At 43.4% G+C, this 18,566-nt stretch overlaps 1 protein-coding gene across 1 annotated transcript in view; it reads left to right on the top strand.

The window, feature by feature from the left end:
- The window catches only part of COLEC12 (collectin subfamily member 12), a 186,495-nt gene that overhangs the window by 9,529 nt on the left and 158,400 nt on the right, over positions 1-18,566 (top strand). Inside the window, exon 2 of the mRNA XM_088019331.1 lies at positions 7,129-7,179. Within this exon, the coding sequence (XP_087875457.1) occupies positions 7,129-7,179 (51 nt within the window). The remainder of the gene's footprint in view (positions 1-7,128; positions 7,180-18,566) is intronic.

Here is an 18,566-nt window from a genome sequence, read left to right as displayed (position 1 = left end):
ACTTGTTCTGTTCAATCTGGCATTTGTCAGAACCTGCATTGTGCCAAGGATTGAAGGCTGAAAGTCCATATTCTCTTGCCTCAGGTGGAACTCTTCACGCTGGCTCTTTGAAGCAGGGTGGACCTTGGACCTCTGGACCTTTTCTGGTCGGCAGCATCTGTAGGGCCTGAGCACTCTCATTTTTGTCTGATTTGTATCTTCCACCCACATTCCCTTGTTTGTTGCTTTAGTTTTTTTAAATCAAAATCAGAGATGTACATAGTTTAAGGAGTCAAATAATATTTATTATGAATGAGATTTATTATGAAAAAAGGCAGTTTCCTGCCCGGCCCACCTTCATTTCATCATTTTCCAGTCCCCAGAGTCAGCCTCTTCAGAACATTTGTAGCATTTTCTTTTGGCATTTACTTTTCTTGCGGTTATCCACCAATGCTTAACAAATCATCCCCAAACCCTGCAGCTTAAAACAACAGTTGTTTATTTGTTCAAGATTCTGCGATTCAGGCTGGCCTCTGCTTCCTGAGGTGTTGGCCAGGCTGGACGGCCTCCCCGCCATGGCTGGGCATCAGCGGGATGGCTGGAATGGCTTCCTTCCCTCCAGCGTCTCTCATCCTCCAGAGATCTTCCCTTCCGGGGGCTCCCCAGTCCAGCATGATAGTTGGATGTTGCACATGGTAGCTGGCTGCTAGGAGGGTGAAAACAGAAACTGAAAAGCATCTAAGGCCTGGTTCCTGAGGTCACCCGCTGCCACTTCTGGCAAATCGCATCAGCCAAAGCAAGTCATAGGGCCCTCCCAGATTCAAGAGAGTGGAAATGGACTTGCACGTGGAGGGATGGAAAGAATTATTGGTAGTCCTTTATGCAGACCATCTGCCACAACCCCTTTTTTTTAAGTGGCGTGCTTATGGTACTCCCTCTTCCTCTTCTTCCTCCTTATTACTACCATTATTTTGAGTTTAGACATTATATACTGACTTCCCTTTATAGCAGATAAGGATTCAGTTCTTTTACCCTCATCTCCACCCAACACCCTCATGGACACCTTCTGTTGCCCTCCATCATCCCAATATAGTTACATCACAATCTTGATTAAAGCAATATTCAGTGTTCATATTACTATAATGGTATAAATGCTATTCACAGCTGACTGCTGTTTCTTTCTTGGCATAACTTCTCTTCCTCTGGAGCTAATAATCCTCTTGTTATTTTGTTTGCTTAGCTTCCTATGTATGTACACATCATCATTCATCCCCAGAGTCTCTTCCACTTTCCTGGATCTCTATGCATGTGCTCACCTATAGTAGACATTCTTTCATTTCCATCTTTTTGAAGAAATCTTCCCCAGTCTTCTGACCTACTCAGGGTGAGGGTTAGATTAGAGTGTGTAGTGTGCATGCACATGGATACACACACACGTCTTTCTGGGTTCCTTATTTTAGTGGAATGCATTCTCTAATAATGTCTTGAAGAAAGTGTGCATGAGAGGTACATTTTTGGGGGATCTGTAGATCTGTAGAGATCTTTATGTTACCTATTTATTCATTTGAGAGATTTCTGTGTAGGAAATAATTTAGCCTTAGAATTTTGAGGGCATTGATCTGTTTTCTTTTAGTTTTGCTCTTGAGAAGTGAGGTCATTTTTTTTTTCCTTTTAAGTAAGCTTTTTTTTTTTTCTTTTTTTCTTTTCTCCTGTCTGGAAGCTTTTAGGATTTTCTTTTCGTCCTCAGTGTTCTGAAATTTTATAGTGATGTGCCTTGGAACAGATCTCTTTCCTTTGTGCTCAAAGTAATGGGTCCTTTCTCTCTGGAGACTCCTATCCTTCAGTACTGAAAAATTCTGTTCATTTCATCCCCTCGTGGTTCTCTACCTCTCTTCTTTTACCCAAAACACCCGTTATTTGAATATTGGACCCACTGAATTGATTCTCTAAATTTTTTTTTTGCCTTTGTTCTTTTCTATTTACTTGCTTTTTTCTCCCTACTCTTGGAATATGTCAACTCTATTCCCCAACTCTTCTATTAAATTTTTATTTTTGTGATCATACTTTTAACTTCCAAGAACTTTTTCTTTTTCTCTATGGTTCTTTTATTATAGCATCCTATTCTAATTTTATGGCTATATTCTCTTATCTCTCTAAGGATATTAATGCTAAAATTTTTTTTGAAATTTTTATCATGTCACGTAATATTTATTCCCTCCAAATTTCTTTATCTGGTTTCTTTATTTTCATCTTTGTCTTTTCATGTTAGAGGCTGTGTCAGATGTCGGGTGTCTCGTCTGTAGGAATAGGATATTATAAAGGTTAATTAGAACCTCTTTGTTTTGGTGGGATTTGTGAACTGTGACTGTCACTCTAAGCTGAACTGGCTGGGCTGTTCCGCTGGGGACCTCCCAGAATCAGAATCATTCGTTTGCTTTTCTCTTAACTGGTCACATTTCCCAGGAAGAGCCTTCCAGTCTTTGGCCTGAAGGGTCCAGGCTGGCTGATTAAGTGGGAGAGGAGGACCGTGCGTCTGGACATTCCATGTGTAAACTTTCACCTTTTCCCTGACTCCACTGCAGTGCCCTCATCTCAGCTGTTCCTGGTGTCCTCTAGACAAGAGACCTTTTGTTTTTAACGTCTCTGAATAATAAACCTTACACCTTCTGCTGTAGTCAGGGGGGGCCAGTTACCTAGCTTGGTGGGGGGACTTGGGAGGTCCAGCTGCTTTTTTTTTTCCCCCACAGACCACATAAACTATTTAAAGTGTGTAAGTCAGTGGGGTTTTTTGTTTTGTTTGCTTAAACCATCATCACAATCAATTTTAGAACATTTTTGTCACCCCAAAAAGAAATCCCATACCCATTAGCAGTCACTCCCCATTTTCACCCTAAAACCTCCATCCCTAGGCAACCTTTGACCTGCTTTCCAACTCCGTGAATTTGTCTCATGTAGACATTTCATTTCATATAAATGGAGTCTGTCAGGACTGCCTTCTTTCACTTAGCATGATATTTTCAAGGTCATCCATCTTGTGGTGTGCCTCAGTGCTTCATTCCTTTTTATAACTGGGTCATACTCCATTGTATGGCTCTATGCTAATTTATCCATTCATCGTTTTGTGGACATTCAAGTTGTTTCCACTTTTCTCTTATGACTAATACCGCTACAAACATTTGTGTGCAAGTTTTTGTGTGGACATGTATTGTCATTTCTCTTGGGTGTAGGCCTAGGGTGGAAGGGCAGCATCATATGGTGTCTCTATGCTTAACCCTTTTGAAGAACTGTCAGACCATTTTCCAAAGTGGCTACACCATTTTGCATTGCCACCACTCGCATATGAGGGTTCTGATTTCTGCACATCCTTGCCAACATCTATTATCTATCTTTTTGGTTATAGTCAACTGCTTCTTTAATATATGTTCATCCCATCCTTCCATTTTAGCCTTACCTTGATTCTCCTTCAAGAGCGACCTGTGCCCCAAATTCCTTAGCCTTTTCAGGGTTCTGGGGTGGAAAGCATTGCATCTTAGCTTTTCTGCTGCTAGCACAGGGTTCGGTTTCTTGGGTCTGTGGGGTCAGTGACCATTATGGTGTGGAACTCAAGGGCCCTCCAGATCTGGGTCTTAGTCTTGGTCTGTCTACTTATAAGCTGTGAGACTTGGGGTCAGGTTATGTACCTCCCCTGAGCCTTAGTTTTCTCATCTGTAAACAGATGCATAATGAAGAAGTACCTGACATATAGGAGGTATTAACCAAATATTCTCTTATTTTCCCCAAACATGGTGGATATTCAAAAAGAAAAAGATTTAATCTCTTTCTTTCAGGAATTCTTCAGCTGGTAGTAGAGATAGAGACATGTATAACTCACAGCTACTTAATTTTCAGCAACTATTGAGTATCTGTAACATGCCATAAATGTACTAGCTGCTGAGGGTACAATATGGCAAGTTTCCTGCTTTCAAATGACATTCTCTCTGGTGGCATGAAAACCAGAAACTGGAATATGGGGCAGACGGAGGAAAGTGCTGTCAGATGGACCCAAAGGGAGTGCAGGGGAAGGAGAGGTAAATTCTAACCGTAGGGCATCACACACGGCCCTCAGATTGATTGGAGCATCTTCACTTGAACTCACTGAGATTATCACATCCACAGGCCCTCAGTACTATAAAGAGAGTCTGGGATGCACTTAGCTTGGGTCTACAGGGTGTGAGGAAAAGGTTTTGAGGATAGACCACACTGCACATCATGTCAGGGTTATTTGTCGTCCTCAAGCCCATCTGTCCGCTACCGTGGGCCCCATTGTAGTCTTTTGCCCACTAAAATGTTCAAGCGATAGGAACACTTGACCTCTCATCTCTCTTGCGGCTTGTGTAGCCTGATGTGGGTTGCCCATACAGCCACAGAGCCATCAACTCTGGAATCTTTCTCTTTCTCTGGCTCCATCACCAACGTGAATGGTCTGTTTGTTGGCTGCACAGCAGGGAAAATGTGGCAGTGGGCTTCTGGGGGCCAAATGAACTGTAGGTCAGTATTACCTAACCAACTTCACCCAACCTTTAAGGAGAGAAGAGGATTCTAAGGTCAACTGTTGAAAACATGGAGTAAAACAAAGTTAAACAAGTTTTTTCTCTTTCCATTAGCACTTCTCAGATCTCTAATAGTTCAAAAACCGCTATGAATTGCCAAGAGAGGGATATAGTATGCCGTGTTTCCCAAATTCTCTTTTTCGCTCCAAAGGAAAAACATTAAGAAGATTAATTTAACATACCTCTCTGTGAGACCTTCCCTGACCATCTGAGTGAGATGTGATCTGTGGTACGTCACTTGTACCCCTCAGAGGTGGATGAGACAAAACTTTGTATTCTTTTAGTAGCTGCTGTAAGAACTCCTGATCCTTTTGGGAAGAGGCTTAAGACAAGAACCAGGAGATCCTCGGGTCTTCTTAGGGGTCACCTGGAAGGCCTTTGTTTTCGAACCCCTGAATGGGTTTGAGTATGTTAATTTGGAGACAGAGCTGAATTGCTTTAGTAACAAAAATATGAGACATTTGAAGTTCCCAGGGAAATTTCAGGAAGGAGACAGGAGTCAGTCAGACTAAATGCTGCATGGGAAAAAGATCAGAGAGGAAAAAGAAAACAAACAAACAAACTAATGGTAGGCCTGCTGAAAAGAAGCTTTGGGGGGAGAACAGAAATGTCTAATGGGAAATTTTAAGCTGTTTGCTATCAGGGGTGCGGCATGAATCACTCTTTTGTTTCCACTGTGAGATCCTCAGTGATGCCTCCTTGGTTCACAACGTCTGTGTGTGAGTAGATCCTTCTGCCGACGTGACATGGCAGAGGAGGGGCTGGGGCTGGCGGGGCGGTTGACGTCTGGGTGGCACCATTACCTGTGTTCATGTCTCATCAATGCCACTAGGCTATAAGCATGTATTTATTGAATGAATGAATAAATAAATGCATGGATTTCTAAGCAGAAGCAGCAGATCAGGGTTTCTCAATTAAGACTAGACCAAGCTACTCAGCCGTTAATATGATAGGATTACTTAGTAAAGCTGGCCCCAGAGGAGCTTAATATGTATTTGTAGAAAAAAACAGTCACCAAGTGACTGAGAAGGGTGCTGTTCTCTGGGTTGTAAGCATGTTCTAACATGTAGAAAGAACTAAGGCGTTCATCTTTGACATAAGGAGACTGCCTTAATTATGAAGACCAGGCCTTCTAGATTCCTAGCAAGATCTCTTCCCTGTTCTCTGAGTAAGGAAACAATGATAAAATACAGAAATATCACACTTCTCCTTTCTCTGCTGGAAGTAAGTGCTCTCTCACTAGTGTTTTCATAGCACTTCCTGACACACTAGTGCTCCAAGGTCCACCGCACTGTATTTATAGATGTCATACCTCTTGGGTTTTTTCCATGACATTCCAAGGTTCAGATAGATCCACGTCCTGCATCCCATTTGGGGTCTGAAAAAGATGATCACAGAGGCTTTATTACCCACCCACCCCCGCCCCAAAAGCCTGTCAGCTTCTTGAGGGAAGGGACCACGTCTCACTCATTTCTGAAGCCCCACCGCCTGGCAGTCTCTGGTCCAAATAAGTGCTTTTGAACTGAACCGCTTTGCCGGGAGAGAGCTGAGCGCTGGTGCGGTAATGGTGACCGGCTCAAGAGTGATTGATTTGGGCTCCCTGGAAAGGCTTGACACCTTTACCTGTCATCAGAAGTTGCACAAGAAATCACCAGACCCACATTTGGCAGAACTGTAAAATAGGTTCTTTATCAGTGTGATAAAGAATCACACCGCATTTGTCTTGGGAGGGTGGGGTGGATTTAGACCTTTTGGTAGAAAGCTTTGCAGACCTATTTCTTTTGTTTCCAGAGGGGCCTACATTTAGGAATTCCCAGAACAAGGCTGTCTTTTGAAATGTATTTACTGGGAAACCATCTGTTGGTCCCAGTGATCCCATGGAAAGGGAGTGGGGAAGGATTTGGTTGTCACTGCAGAAGTCATGCTGGGCTCCTGAGATGCCACATTTAGTGGAAGACAGGACCCCAGAGCCTGGCATCTGAGAGGGAGGGCTGTAGGCTCAGTTATGTGAAGATAATGTCACCCTCTGGACAGCGGGTTATCCAGTCATCATTCAACAAAATCTATTTTGCCCCTGCTTTGTGGCAGGCACTGTTCTAGGCATGGGGGATTCGTTCATGAAACAGAACAGAAAAAGTGTGTGCTCACAGAATGCATGATCACACCAAGCGCACGCATGCACACACACACGCGCGCGCGCACACACGCACACACAAATAAGGATGGTGTCAGAGAGTAATATTAAAATAGGGTGGTTGGTGTGACAGGGATGGCCAGGTTGTGGTCCAGAAAGGCATCTCAGAGATGTCATACTTCAGCTGAGACCTGAATTCGAAGGAGTCGCCTCAAAACGGGGGGAAGAGCATTCCAGCCAGAGGGAGCAGCCAGCGCAGGGACCCTGTGGTCTTTCTCAGAGAGCGTGGTATGTTCCAGGAGCAGACGGACAGTGTGGGCAGACGGGAGGGGGGAGCAGGTGGAGATCACAGCTGTTGAATCCCTCACTGACCCTGTCCTTCTGGGCCTCCCCAGAGTTAACACTTTGTCTTTTCTTCTCCTGCAGACGACTTTGCAGAGGAGGAGGAGGTGCAGTCCTTCGGTTACAAGAGGTTTGGTGAGTTCTAGCAAAGCTCTTTTCCTTCTCCATGCTTGACCTGAGATGCAGTAACAGGCCATTGCTGGACCTTTGGCACACACAGATATGTGTGGTTCTGAGGCCCAGTTTTGGTTGGAAATTGAGTTTCTGTGTAACAGGTGGATGACTTCTCATAACACCAAGGGTAATGAAACAGGAGTTGTGCCCTAGTGCAGGAAGTAAGGGGATACTCATGGGGTCCACTGGATACAAACCAGATGGTTTAATAGGCAAAACATAATGGGAAAGGTAAATCTGTGACAGGACAGGAGCAAAAATACACAAGATTTCTCTATTTTGATATTTAGAAAACATCTTTGCTCTCTTTTCTCAAGTCTCATGTCCATAACGTAGTGGATAAGTGAGAGGAAGACTTTGTCCAGGACCCCAACTAGACATAGGTGTGCTGTGGGAGGCTGGATAGTGGCCCCCCAGAGGAATCCATGACCTAATCCCTGGAACTTGCATGTTACCTTATATGGCAAAAGGTGCTTTGCAGATGTGATTAAATTGAAGATCTTGAGATGGGGAGATGATCCTGGGCTATCTGGGTGGGCTGTAAGCTCGATCAGAGTGTCCTCATAAGAGGGAGGGAGAGGGATATTAAATGCCTGAGAGGAGAAGGGGGTGGGCTGGTTTAAGCAGACGGGAGCGATGTGCTCTGAAGGTGGAGGAGGGGGCCACGAGCCAAGGAATACAGGTGGTCACTAGAGGCTGAAAAAGGCAAGGAAATGGATTTTCTGGTCAGAGCCTCTGGAGGGAGCTCAGCCCTGCCAGCATCTTGATTTCAGCCAACTGGAGTTGATTTCAGCCTTCTGGCTCCTCAAACCCTGAGAGGAGAGATTTGTGTTTGTTTTAAGCCACCACGTATGTGGAAATCTGTTATGGCAGCCATAGGGAACCGAGCGACGGTCCTCTGTCTCCGAGGCTGCTGCACATGGTGCGTGTCTCTCTCTGACCGTGCTGCTCATGTTCTGCAGTTTGGTTTCGCACTGCCAGTGAACACTGCAGTGTTCCGGAGACAGTTCAGGGGAGCCAGGGCTTTTCTGTCCAGCTTGTTTCTGTGCCTTGGCAAGAGGAAGAGAAGAGGGATAGAGGAGAAAAGAATGAGTGAATGAGTGAATGAGTGAGAGTGTGTGTGTGTGTGTGTGTGTGTGTGTGTTTGAGCGTGAGAGGGAGAATGTAGGAGAGAATGAATCTACTTCCTGTTGTTAAAAAAACAAACAACAACAACAACAAAAAAACAACTCCTGGTTGGACTTTGATTAAAGTTAACAGTCCCCAGCTGCTTGGCTCCCTCACTGCTTTAACATCCTTCCTTCTGGTTACAAACTTCTCCATTTCTTTCTGTGACAAAGTAGGGATTTACAGTGGGGATGTGCTGGCAGAGATGCTCAGTACTTTCTCCCCTCCTGCACACCACTGTTCTTTACCTGCACATTACATATTTTGGGATTAGTTCCCTCTGTTGTTCTGCTGTGCTGAGGTGGGCTCACTGAAGTTGGTAGCAAGAGCAAAGATGAACGCGGGAATTATAAAGGAAAGGAAGACAGAACAGACCAAAATGAAAAGGTAGAAATAGGGACGCCTGGGTGGCTCTGTCAGTTAAACGTCTGCCTTTGGCTCGGGTCATGATCCCAGGGTCCTGGGATCGAGTCCTGCATCGGGCTCCTTGCTCAGCGGGGGGCCTGCTTCTCTGCCTGCAGCTCCCCCTGCTTGTGCTCTCATGCTCTCTCTAGCAAATAAATAAATAAAATCTTAATAAATAAATAAAATAAAAAAGAAAAGGTAGAAATAAAGAGGAAAATCAAACTAGTCAAAAGAAGACAAAATCAACATTTACATGCCTATCTATTTTGGAAATCAGTAGATTTCAAATATTTATTTGGACATTAGTAGAAATAGGAAGAATCATGAGAAAAGGTTTCTTTAAGAACAGTGACCTTGAGAGAAATTTTATTTAAAATTTCATGACCATGTAACTAACTATATGGGTGGGGATTTGGTAAAAAATACACACAAATAATAGGTTGCTGAAAGATTTCATTTGTGGTGGTTGAATAATGTGTGGAAATCACAAACCGATGACTTAGAGGACACGTGATAACAACTTACCAATATTGGAGAGCATGAGCAGAGAGGCAGGGCGAGAGTGAGAGCAGGTGGTACGAGTAGACGATGGGGATGAAATCAACGTGGGACATCTTGGAAAAGGCTATGAGAGAGGTGTCCCGGTGTTGAGAGTTCTTGGATTCAGTTTTTAGGCAAGGTGATGGATATCCAGCATAGCGGTAGAGTAGAATTTTGGAGACGGAAGAGCCTTTGAGATGATTTAAATCAGCCTTTAATTTTATAGGTAAGGAAGGTGAGGCCCAGATAGATTAAGTCCTTGCTCAACCAAGTTAGGTGGAGCTGCGGTTGGATACTGGGTCTTCTACCCCTCAGGCAAGTGTAGTCTTGGGGAAGGGTCCCAACAATGGGGTTGAGGTGATTTCTCAACTTCCATGTCCTAGAAGTGTCCTGCAGTTCTAGAAACCTAAAGTGGGCTGCTAGCTCCACCACAGAGCCTCATCATTTTTGCAAGCACTAGGACTGTGGATCTGGTTTTATTGAAGGTAAATGAGTTTCCAGTTCCTAAGAAGTAGCCAGAGCTGGTCACTGAATGCAGCAGAACCCAAGAACCCATTCCTTCAGGTATGGGTAAACGTTAAACTTTAACCATTAAGGGAGACAAAGTGATGTAAGGTGGTGTGGGTGGGAGGCATCTAAAGACCCAACAGCCCTGTAGGACCTGCCCCTACTTACTCTTGTGACTTGAAACCAGGCACTTAAACTCCGTGGGCCTCAGATGCTGCATCTGCCCAGTGGGCAGAGTGACACCTGCCAAAGGAGGTAAGTCTCCCTCACAGGCCTGTGGTGAGACTAAGAGAGATACCAGGCGGACAAGTGCTTTGAAGGTAGAGCGTTATAAAAGCCAAGGTGCTGCTACTGCGCTCCCGAGGTGAGGGGCTGTTATCACTCTCTGGACATTCTGGTACAGCCACCGCCAAATACCAAAGCATGACAGGTCTGAAACTTCATTCCTGAAGAGATGTAAAGGTATGATTTACTTTCCAATGTGGTAATATTGTCGGCTTTTATTTCTGCAAAAGTAGACTCAGTAACGTACAGGGTTTAGTTATTGTCTAATTTTAGGTATGTCTTGTTTATGATTTGCATAACTGAATTTATTTTTTAAAGTTTTTTTTTTAAGATTTTGAAGATAGAGAGCACAAGTAGGCAGAGAGGCAGGCAGAGGGGAAGGAGAAGCAGGCTCTCCACTGAGCAGGGAGCCTGATGAGGGACTCAATCCCAGGACCCTGGGATCATGACCTGAGCCGAAGGCAGACGCTTAACCGACTGAGCCACCCAGGCACCCCCCATAACTGAATTTAGACTATAGGTGAACCAGGGGTTCATTATTCACAGGGCAAAGGGGCTACGTACTGTTCTAGCAAATTGTTACCTGGTGGCTTGTTTCCAAAGGTATTTGTAGATAGTTATTCAGAAGCATTTGCTATGTGAAGTCAGGACTGTTTACGTAAGAATACTGCACTTTTTCAAATTTGGTACAAAATTGCAGTAAAGAGCAAAATGGGTGATTTTCTCTAGGAATTGAGTGTGGCGTTATTTTAGGACAGCCATCCCTTGTTTATTTGGGGATTCATTATTGCATTTTGGTCTCAAACAGGTCTTCTGTTTTTCTTCAGTCTATTTATATGTTATGCTTGTTAACCCCTTTCCCAGAATTCCGGACAGTTGTCTCGGGGAGAGACAGACTTAAATCTGATGGGTTTGCCACTTATTTGCTTCTCTGACAGAAGCTTCAGTGAGGGGAAGCTTTGAAAGGTTAATGAAGGAAGCATATTCAAGCTTTAATCAGGCTCTCAGGGCCAGCATTTCTTGGTCTCAGTATGCAGAGCTAATTAATTTAGGATGTAACTATAGTTACAATTTGGCAGAGCTCATTCTCTGGAACATGAGGCACCTGTATATTAATTTGTACTTTCTAGAGATAGAATACAATATGTACTACGGTGGTACTTTTCTACATATTTGTTACCCTTTTCTTTAAAAGTATCACGTATAGCTCTAGTATCCTTTATTATTATAGTTAGCAGAAAAGGAAGGAGAATTAATTCGCATTTTAAGGGGTAAATATAAACTTATAAATTTTGTTTTCTTCATTAAAATGATATAGAGTAGAAGTAACGAAGAATGTCATTTCCATTCCAAGGGATAAGTGCATCAGAATTCTATAGGAGAAGGGGAGAAGTGTGGGAAGAGCAGTGAGTTCCAGAACATGTGTAGAAATGATCATAGCAAATCCAGCTCACATTTGTGTATCACATTTATCTTTCCAAAGGACAAACATATTTTTCCTTCACAACAACTCCATGAGGACAGCAGGCCAGGTGGTTATCTTTCCTGTTTGTTGGCTGCTTTTTATCTTTCCTGAAGACAGCGGGGGGCAATGATTAGGTGTATGGGCACTAGAACCAGCTGTATGGGTTTGGATCCGAGTTCCCAAGCTCCCCAACTGTGTGACGTCAGGTGCATTATTGCAAAGCCTACTTCCTCACTTGTAAGGTTGGGTCAGCCAGTTCCATGAAGTTGTTGTGGAATTAAATGGGATGCTGGGTTCGTTAGCACAGTGCCTTGCACACTATGAGCATCCTATAAGTGTTGATCATTGTTCTAACACTGGGTTCCTTCTTGGACCTTCTGGTCCTGCTGCTTAAACATAGAGCCTTAGGATTTATTTAGTAGGCCCCTGGAACCTTCTGATTTCCAGCAGCCTCATGAATTCTTGTTCTGTCATACCTCTTGCTTTACTGCTAAAAATTAGGAGAGATGAGAAGACCTAGGGACAGCAGCTGTGTGCCCCAGCATCCTGGTGGGTGGTGTGGGTGTCTAATGGTGAATACCATGCTGGATGTCTTGGGCCCTCCCTCTAGAGCCTGCTTTGCCTCCTTTCTGTGCTGGGGCAGAAGGGCGCCGGGACCAACTCTTTTTCCTCGGTTGCGTTGGGTTGTCTTGAGTTATCTTTAGAATCTGATCTGCTATAATAATAGGGTGCCCAAAGCTGGAATGGTGGAGGAGCAAGAGCTCCGTGGCTCCACCTGTGAAAACCAGGGGTAGAATTAAGGGATGCAAGTGACCTACTGGGAGCAGCTGGAAATGTCCGTTGTTTGTATTTGACAAAACTATGACAAAATTGCTTCCTTGGAGCTCAGCTACAGGGAATGTTAATAGCGATGAGAGAAAAAGATCTGAAAAATTGCAAACTGGGAAACATTAACAAAAAGTTAAAGGAAGCATTCTCTGTGAGGTAGAACTCAAGTCTTTCGTAAAAACTAAGAGAGAAAATTCTGAGAGAACTACTCAGAGAAAAATTATACAGGGGTTACAGTCCCAAAAGGGGTATCACCGGCCTTTTCCTAAGTGTGTTCACAGAAGTGTGCCCTTGAGTGTTTTTTTCCACCTGCGACTTCACGGGCCTCTCTGTACCCATAGTTTCAAACACACCGTGCCTTTTCTTTTCCCATTTTTCCTTTGAATGATAATTTCAAATTAGCAAGAATATCTGGACGGTGCTGGACATGTGGAAGCAGCCTGCGAAATCTATATGGAGTAGAGACCAGCCCTGCTCCAGAACGGCCCCCACCCTGCTCGTTACCTACACCATCCTCCAGACCCATCCTCCAAAGACATCCATGTAAAACCTCAGTGACTACAGTCAAATCACTGAGCTGTTTCTTGCCAAGAGTTTTAGAGGAACTTAATGTCTGAAAGTGTGAAAGACCACAGAGACTTCTGAAAAAGTGTGACACATATATGCTCAAACAGCCAGAAAGAAGAGTTCTGTCTGAGGTACGTGGTGAGTTTTGCTTTCAGTGCAGAGGGCTGAAAGAGTTTACCAAGAGGATGCCAAACTGTCTTTGGGGAGCTGCTCAAGGTAAACACTTGGATGCCTCAACTTCTCGTTGTTTGGGCTTAGGGACCAGGCTGCCTGTCTCTTCTCTCCCAGGATATTTCTAGAAGCCTGGCTTCATGTTTGGGTTTGGAGAAGGCCCTGCTTTGAAGTGATCCACCTCCAACAGCAAAGGAGGGATCCCCACATCCCTCTCACTGGTGCCTGTCAAGACTGACACCAGCGGAGCTCACCCCTTTCCCTGATAAGAATGCCAGGAATTTCCATAATTTCCTGTGGGGAATGGTTAAATAAGCTCAGCATGGGGCTGGCCTTTCAGCAGCACATCTTCCAAGCATCTCTGAATGGAAATGGTGTAGGACCAGGCAAAGGACTGACCCTGGGCAGAGAGACAAGTTAGGGCAGGAAACAGGAGTCTGAGTATCCCTGTGGGATTTCTTGGAAATGTTCAAGCCATTCGCATCACTTTTTATTTAGGTTTTATTTAGGCAGGGTTTTATTTATGTGGTTTTGTAAGTCCTAATGAAGCTGATATTTCTGATTTTATAAGAATTTGGTGTTAAAGGCTTCTGGAGAAGTAGACACAAAAGAGATTCTCAGGCAGAATCACCTTGAAGGTGGGGGAGCCTGGGTGCTCAGTCAGTTAAGCATCTGCCTTCGGCTCAGGCCCTGATTCCATGGTCCTGGGATCGAGTCCCACATCAGGTTGCCTGCTCGGCAGGAAGCCTGCTTCTCCCTCTGCAGCTCCCCCTGCTTGTGCTCTCTCTCTCTCTCTCTGTCAAATAAATATATTTTTTTTAAAGAGTCACCATGAAGGGGGATTTGTAGAGCTCCCACGGCCCCTCTACCCTTTGCTTCCAGTCAGGCAGGTGGGGTTCGTAAGACTTGAGAAAGAGAGTTTGGTGGCCATCACTTTCTTTTAAATAACCTAAGCAGATTTCCTGATTCTTATCATTGGAAATAATATTCACAACCTCTCTTGTCCACAGTGTTTGTCCAGGTTTTCACTTCTGCTCCCATCAAGAACTCATTGGTTAGGCCGGGTCCTCCCTGCCTAAAAGAAGTTGTTCCACATGGTGTTCCCATGTGATTCTGATTTTTTTAAACCCACTTTCATGTAAAAGAAACCATTAAGAATCGTTTCTCACTTATCTACTATGTGCTAGGCAGTTTTCCACTCATTAGTTCATTTAATTTTCTCAGAAGTGCTTTGAGGTGGGAATTACCTGCAGTTTGTAAGTGAGGAGGATTGAATGGGCTGAGTGCTATGGCCGACATTGGAGTTCAACCTGACTTCAGTCCCCACTGATCTTTCCACTCCATCCATGGCTGAGAAGCATACAGAGTCGTCCTTTCTCAGCGCACCTCGAGATTTTGATGGGAAAACAAATGATCCTCGGTGTATGTGGATTCAGTCAGCAGCTGTTTATACATGGGCTTATGTTTCATAATTCATAGTATGTATAGATTGAATACTGGAGCCTGGTATTTTTCAACCATTTTAAGTAGACTTCCTCCCCACCCTTTCCTGGTTTGTAGTCACTTCTCAATCCTGGTAAGAGTGTGGGGAGGGAGAATAATTTGTTTTTCCTACAATTGGGTTGAAGCTGAATGTGGTTCGTTTTTATTTTTAGAAAAACTAAGGGGAAAAAAATCTACTCAGCCATTTTTCTGTTCAGACAGCATGAAGGCATTAGGCTGTTTCCAGTGCTTGGTTGTTAGGGGTAGGGTGGGAAAGAGTGATTCCTTTTGGTAGCAACTCCTAGTAACTTAAAACAGACGAACTCTGAAACTTTCCTTGAAAGGCTTGAGTTGTTCATTTGGAGGCCCCCTGGGAAAGGGAATGATGTCTGAGAGTCATGGGTTTTGAGGGAAGACATGGTCCTCAGCACAGTTGTGAACTAGAGTGGTTCTTCTCATCCCTCACGGTCTCTGCTGGTGCCCTTGCTCTTCAGGACACTGGCTGGTCTTTAGATTCTGACAGTCTGGTTCACGTGCTGGCTTTGCCCCTGACCAGCAAATCATTCAGACTCTCTAAGCATCACTTTGCTCATCTGTGAAATGGGAATAGCAAGAAAACCTTCCTTGCAGGACATATGAATTATAAAATTTATAGGTAATATGTAAGAGGGGCCAGGTACATAGCAGGTCTGCAATGAACTGTGGCTGCCATTAAACTGTTGACAACTCTCAGCCCTCTCCCTTCCCTCCCCTCCCCTCCCTTGCCCTCCCCTCTCCTTCCCTCCCTGTCCCCTTCTCCAGGCACCAGCATCCCATCGCCTCAGCTCTCCCTTTGTAAGTCCTGATAGGCCTCATGCTCTCTGATCCTTCCTACCTTCTGTCCTCCCTCCCTCAAAACCTCACTGCCCTCACTTCTGTGCACCTGTGCCATAACTTTGCTTAGGGAATATCAAAGGAGTTGATTTTCTTGCAGGTCTTTTTAAAAATAATAAAAGACTTGGTGGCCACCAGCAAAGAATGTATTTTAAGGAAAGTAACACACACTGGGGCGGGGGGGAGATGGTGCTAAGAGCAGCTTTCATCGAGGGGGTGCCTTATCATCCTCGTGGCTGAGAATGTCCTCTGGGTTTCATTTCCAGCTTTGCCACTTAGTGGAGAGATAGCCTTGGGCAGGTTGACCTCTCAGCGCCTCATTGTCTTCATCAAAAGATAGAAGTAATTTGAGTATCTACCTGTAGGGGAGTCATGAGAACTAAATGAGTTAGTACGGAGAGCAGTGCCTTGCACGCATATGAAGAGAACCACGTAAAAGTATGTATTGTGGAAAGTGACAAGGATGGTCACAAGGTGCTGTAGCACTTCCACGTGCGTTAAAGAGTCTTTGTTTCAGTGTCTTTTTAGAAGCAAGGAAACTATGCCAGGCCTTTAGTAGACTTCTGTCCCATGTCATTAGCCAACGTTGAGTCACAGTCTTTTCCTAAATCCATTACGGACAAAGGAATAGGCTGGCTCTGGTTGGCTCGGGAGAATCATTTGGGGTAGAATGTATAGTGAGGAAGTAAGTACTCTGACCACTATTATTATGTGTAACTTAATATCCATAGTATCTAATATCATATTATAAATATATATAGTATGGTTACATTTATAATTCAGTGTTAATTTAGACAATGATTATTATTAAATCATAGTATAATTTAATTGTAATCTGATCTGTTATTACTTATACTTTGTTCCACTTACAAAATTATCGCGTTTTATATAACACATGAAAAAATTCAGTTTATTCACAGAGTAATTACCAGTTTACTTTTAAGTGATTTTGTTATAAATGGAGCTACAAGATGCTGAACTCTGAAGAATACAATTCTCATATTGTATTCTCAGTGAATACAACTCTTGCCACAGGAAACATTGTGAAATTGGTGTCCTGTTCTGAGTCATAACTATAAACACTTTGTGCTTCTTCCGATGTTTTTCATTTTTATCCTTTTTATAAGTTTTTGAAAGCTGACATTTGGCCCTGATTGAAACAAGCTTCTCTTTTCATATGCTAGCATAGTTTTTTTTTTATTGGTATAAATATTTCCATACACAGATCAATTTCTTTCACACACTGAGAAGATGAAGGACTAGAGACTTGTCAGGAAGACAGGAGAGTGGAACTAGAAGTCTGCAAAAGTTCTGGCAGAAATTTAGACTACATTCTTACTCCAAATGCCTAAAGATGCCTCTGTTCTCTGATATTTGAAATAACCTTTCTGTCACATTCTTCTTGTTCTGTGAAGCAGGAAAATGCATACGTAAAATTATTGTTGACATTTTCGATTGGGTCTTCAGCTGAGCTCAGGCATTCAGAGCAGTGTAAGTGAGAGGTAAGTGTACTCTTCCCCTTTGGACTTTATTTCATTTTGCACTTGTAAGAGGAAATCCTCACAAGAGCTCCTTTTTAGTGCTTTGCTGGGGCCATATGTAGTGATGGCTCTACCTCACATTTTACATAGAAGTCTTACTGTTGAATTATTTTTGAAATAATTGAGGGGAGTTGGGAATACTTCTCATTCTGACTAATATTCACTGCCCTCCATGTGCTATGAATTGCGGTGTAAAGATGACTAAAAAAAAGGTCCTTTCCCCAACTATTAATCATCATCAACATTTATAATCCATTTTTTCAATTTCTCAGAAAATAAGAGGTATCATAATCCTTATGAAAACAAAAAATACTTTAAAAAATCTGTGTACTAGTAATGGCCTAGTTCATAAGCCTCCTCAAAGGGTCCCCCAAAAGACTCATAAAGTGAAGGTAGACTAGAGAGCTGCCATTTTGTGATGGAAGTGATATGAACTGGGCGTGAGAGATTCGTGCATAAATTCTGCAAGTGGGAGTGAGAAAAGAGTAAAACAGAGGGGAAATGGGGGTTGGGAGTGGAGGGGGATGTTGTCCCTTGGCCCAGAGAAAAGACGACTGAAGCGTTAATGAGAGTTTGGGGAAGAGATTTAGGCAAGGAAGATGGGCCTTATGCAGTACTCTTTTCTTACAAAATATATGCACTTTGTGAGATTTGCTGAGATATTGAAGCAAGCAAGATTCATGGGAAAATGTCATTCTTAGTCAATGCAATATGAAAATGATGTGACATTTATTAACTATCCATAATGTTTTGGGCATCATGCACAGTAAAGAAGGGAGACATAGGTTTGCCTTTGGGAATTTCAAATTTAACGAGAAGCAGACAGAGGTTTCCAACATTGGCATATTTGCATAAAAGAAAAATATCAGCCAACCCTACAAATTGTTTCCCCACCCACCAGCAGAATTTCAAAAGGCACAATAGAGGGCACCACATGCCAGATGGAATGTGAGCCGCCTCTTCTTTTTGTTTCCAGTGTTGTTGTAAGTTCGGTATTGGCAAAACTTCAGTGGTTTCTGGATAAGGTTGGGAACTCTCCTTTATACGCCCCCCTTGCCGTCTGTGCAAGAGAAGAAGGCATATACAGAGTCCTTTTCCTTTGCCCCGCAGAAAAGTTTCAGGATGAGGTGTAGGAATCTGATATAAGCCCATGAAAGAAGGTTGGAAGGTAATTGCCATCTCCATATGGTGTACACACCATTGGTCACAGCTCTTTCTCAGCTGCTGCCATGTGAATCCACTCTGCTTATTAACAGCAGCTATGTCCACTTAAAACGCAGTTCAGAAAGCGTGTAACAAAATAATTTGGTTTGGAAACCTTCACTCTTTGTTGCACTTTTGATAGACCAAAATGTACCTCCTATAAAAGTGAAGACTGTCCAATAAGGATTTCAGGGAGCCCAAGTGACCTTAAACTGGTAAATTTACACCACTAAGCCTTCATTTGCTTTTTATGGAAAGAGGGATGACAGAACCACTTATGTTAGAGGGGCATTCTGAGGGTTATTTCATGTAAG

This window comes from Eumetopias jubatus, unplaced genomic scaffold, assembly GCF_037043125.1.
Source record: "Eumetopias jubatus isolate StellerSeaLion01/CBP00866 unplaced genomic scaffold, mEumJub1_p1.0 scaffold_16, whole genome shotgun sequence".
NCBI lineage: Eukaryota > Metazoa > Chordata > Mammalia > Carnivora > Otariidae > Eumetopias > Eumetopias jubatus.
The sequence above is the reverse complement of the archived record's forward strand: the minus strand, read 5'-3'. Positions and strand labels throughout refer to the sequence as shown.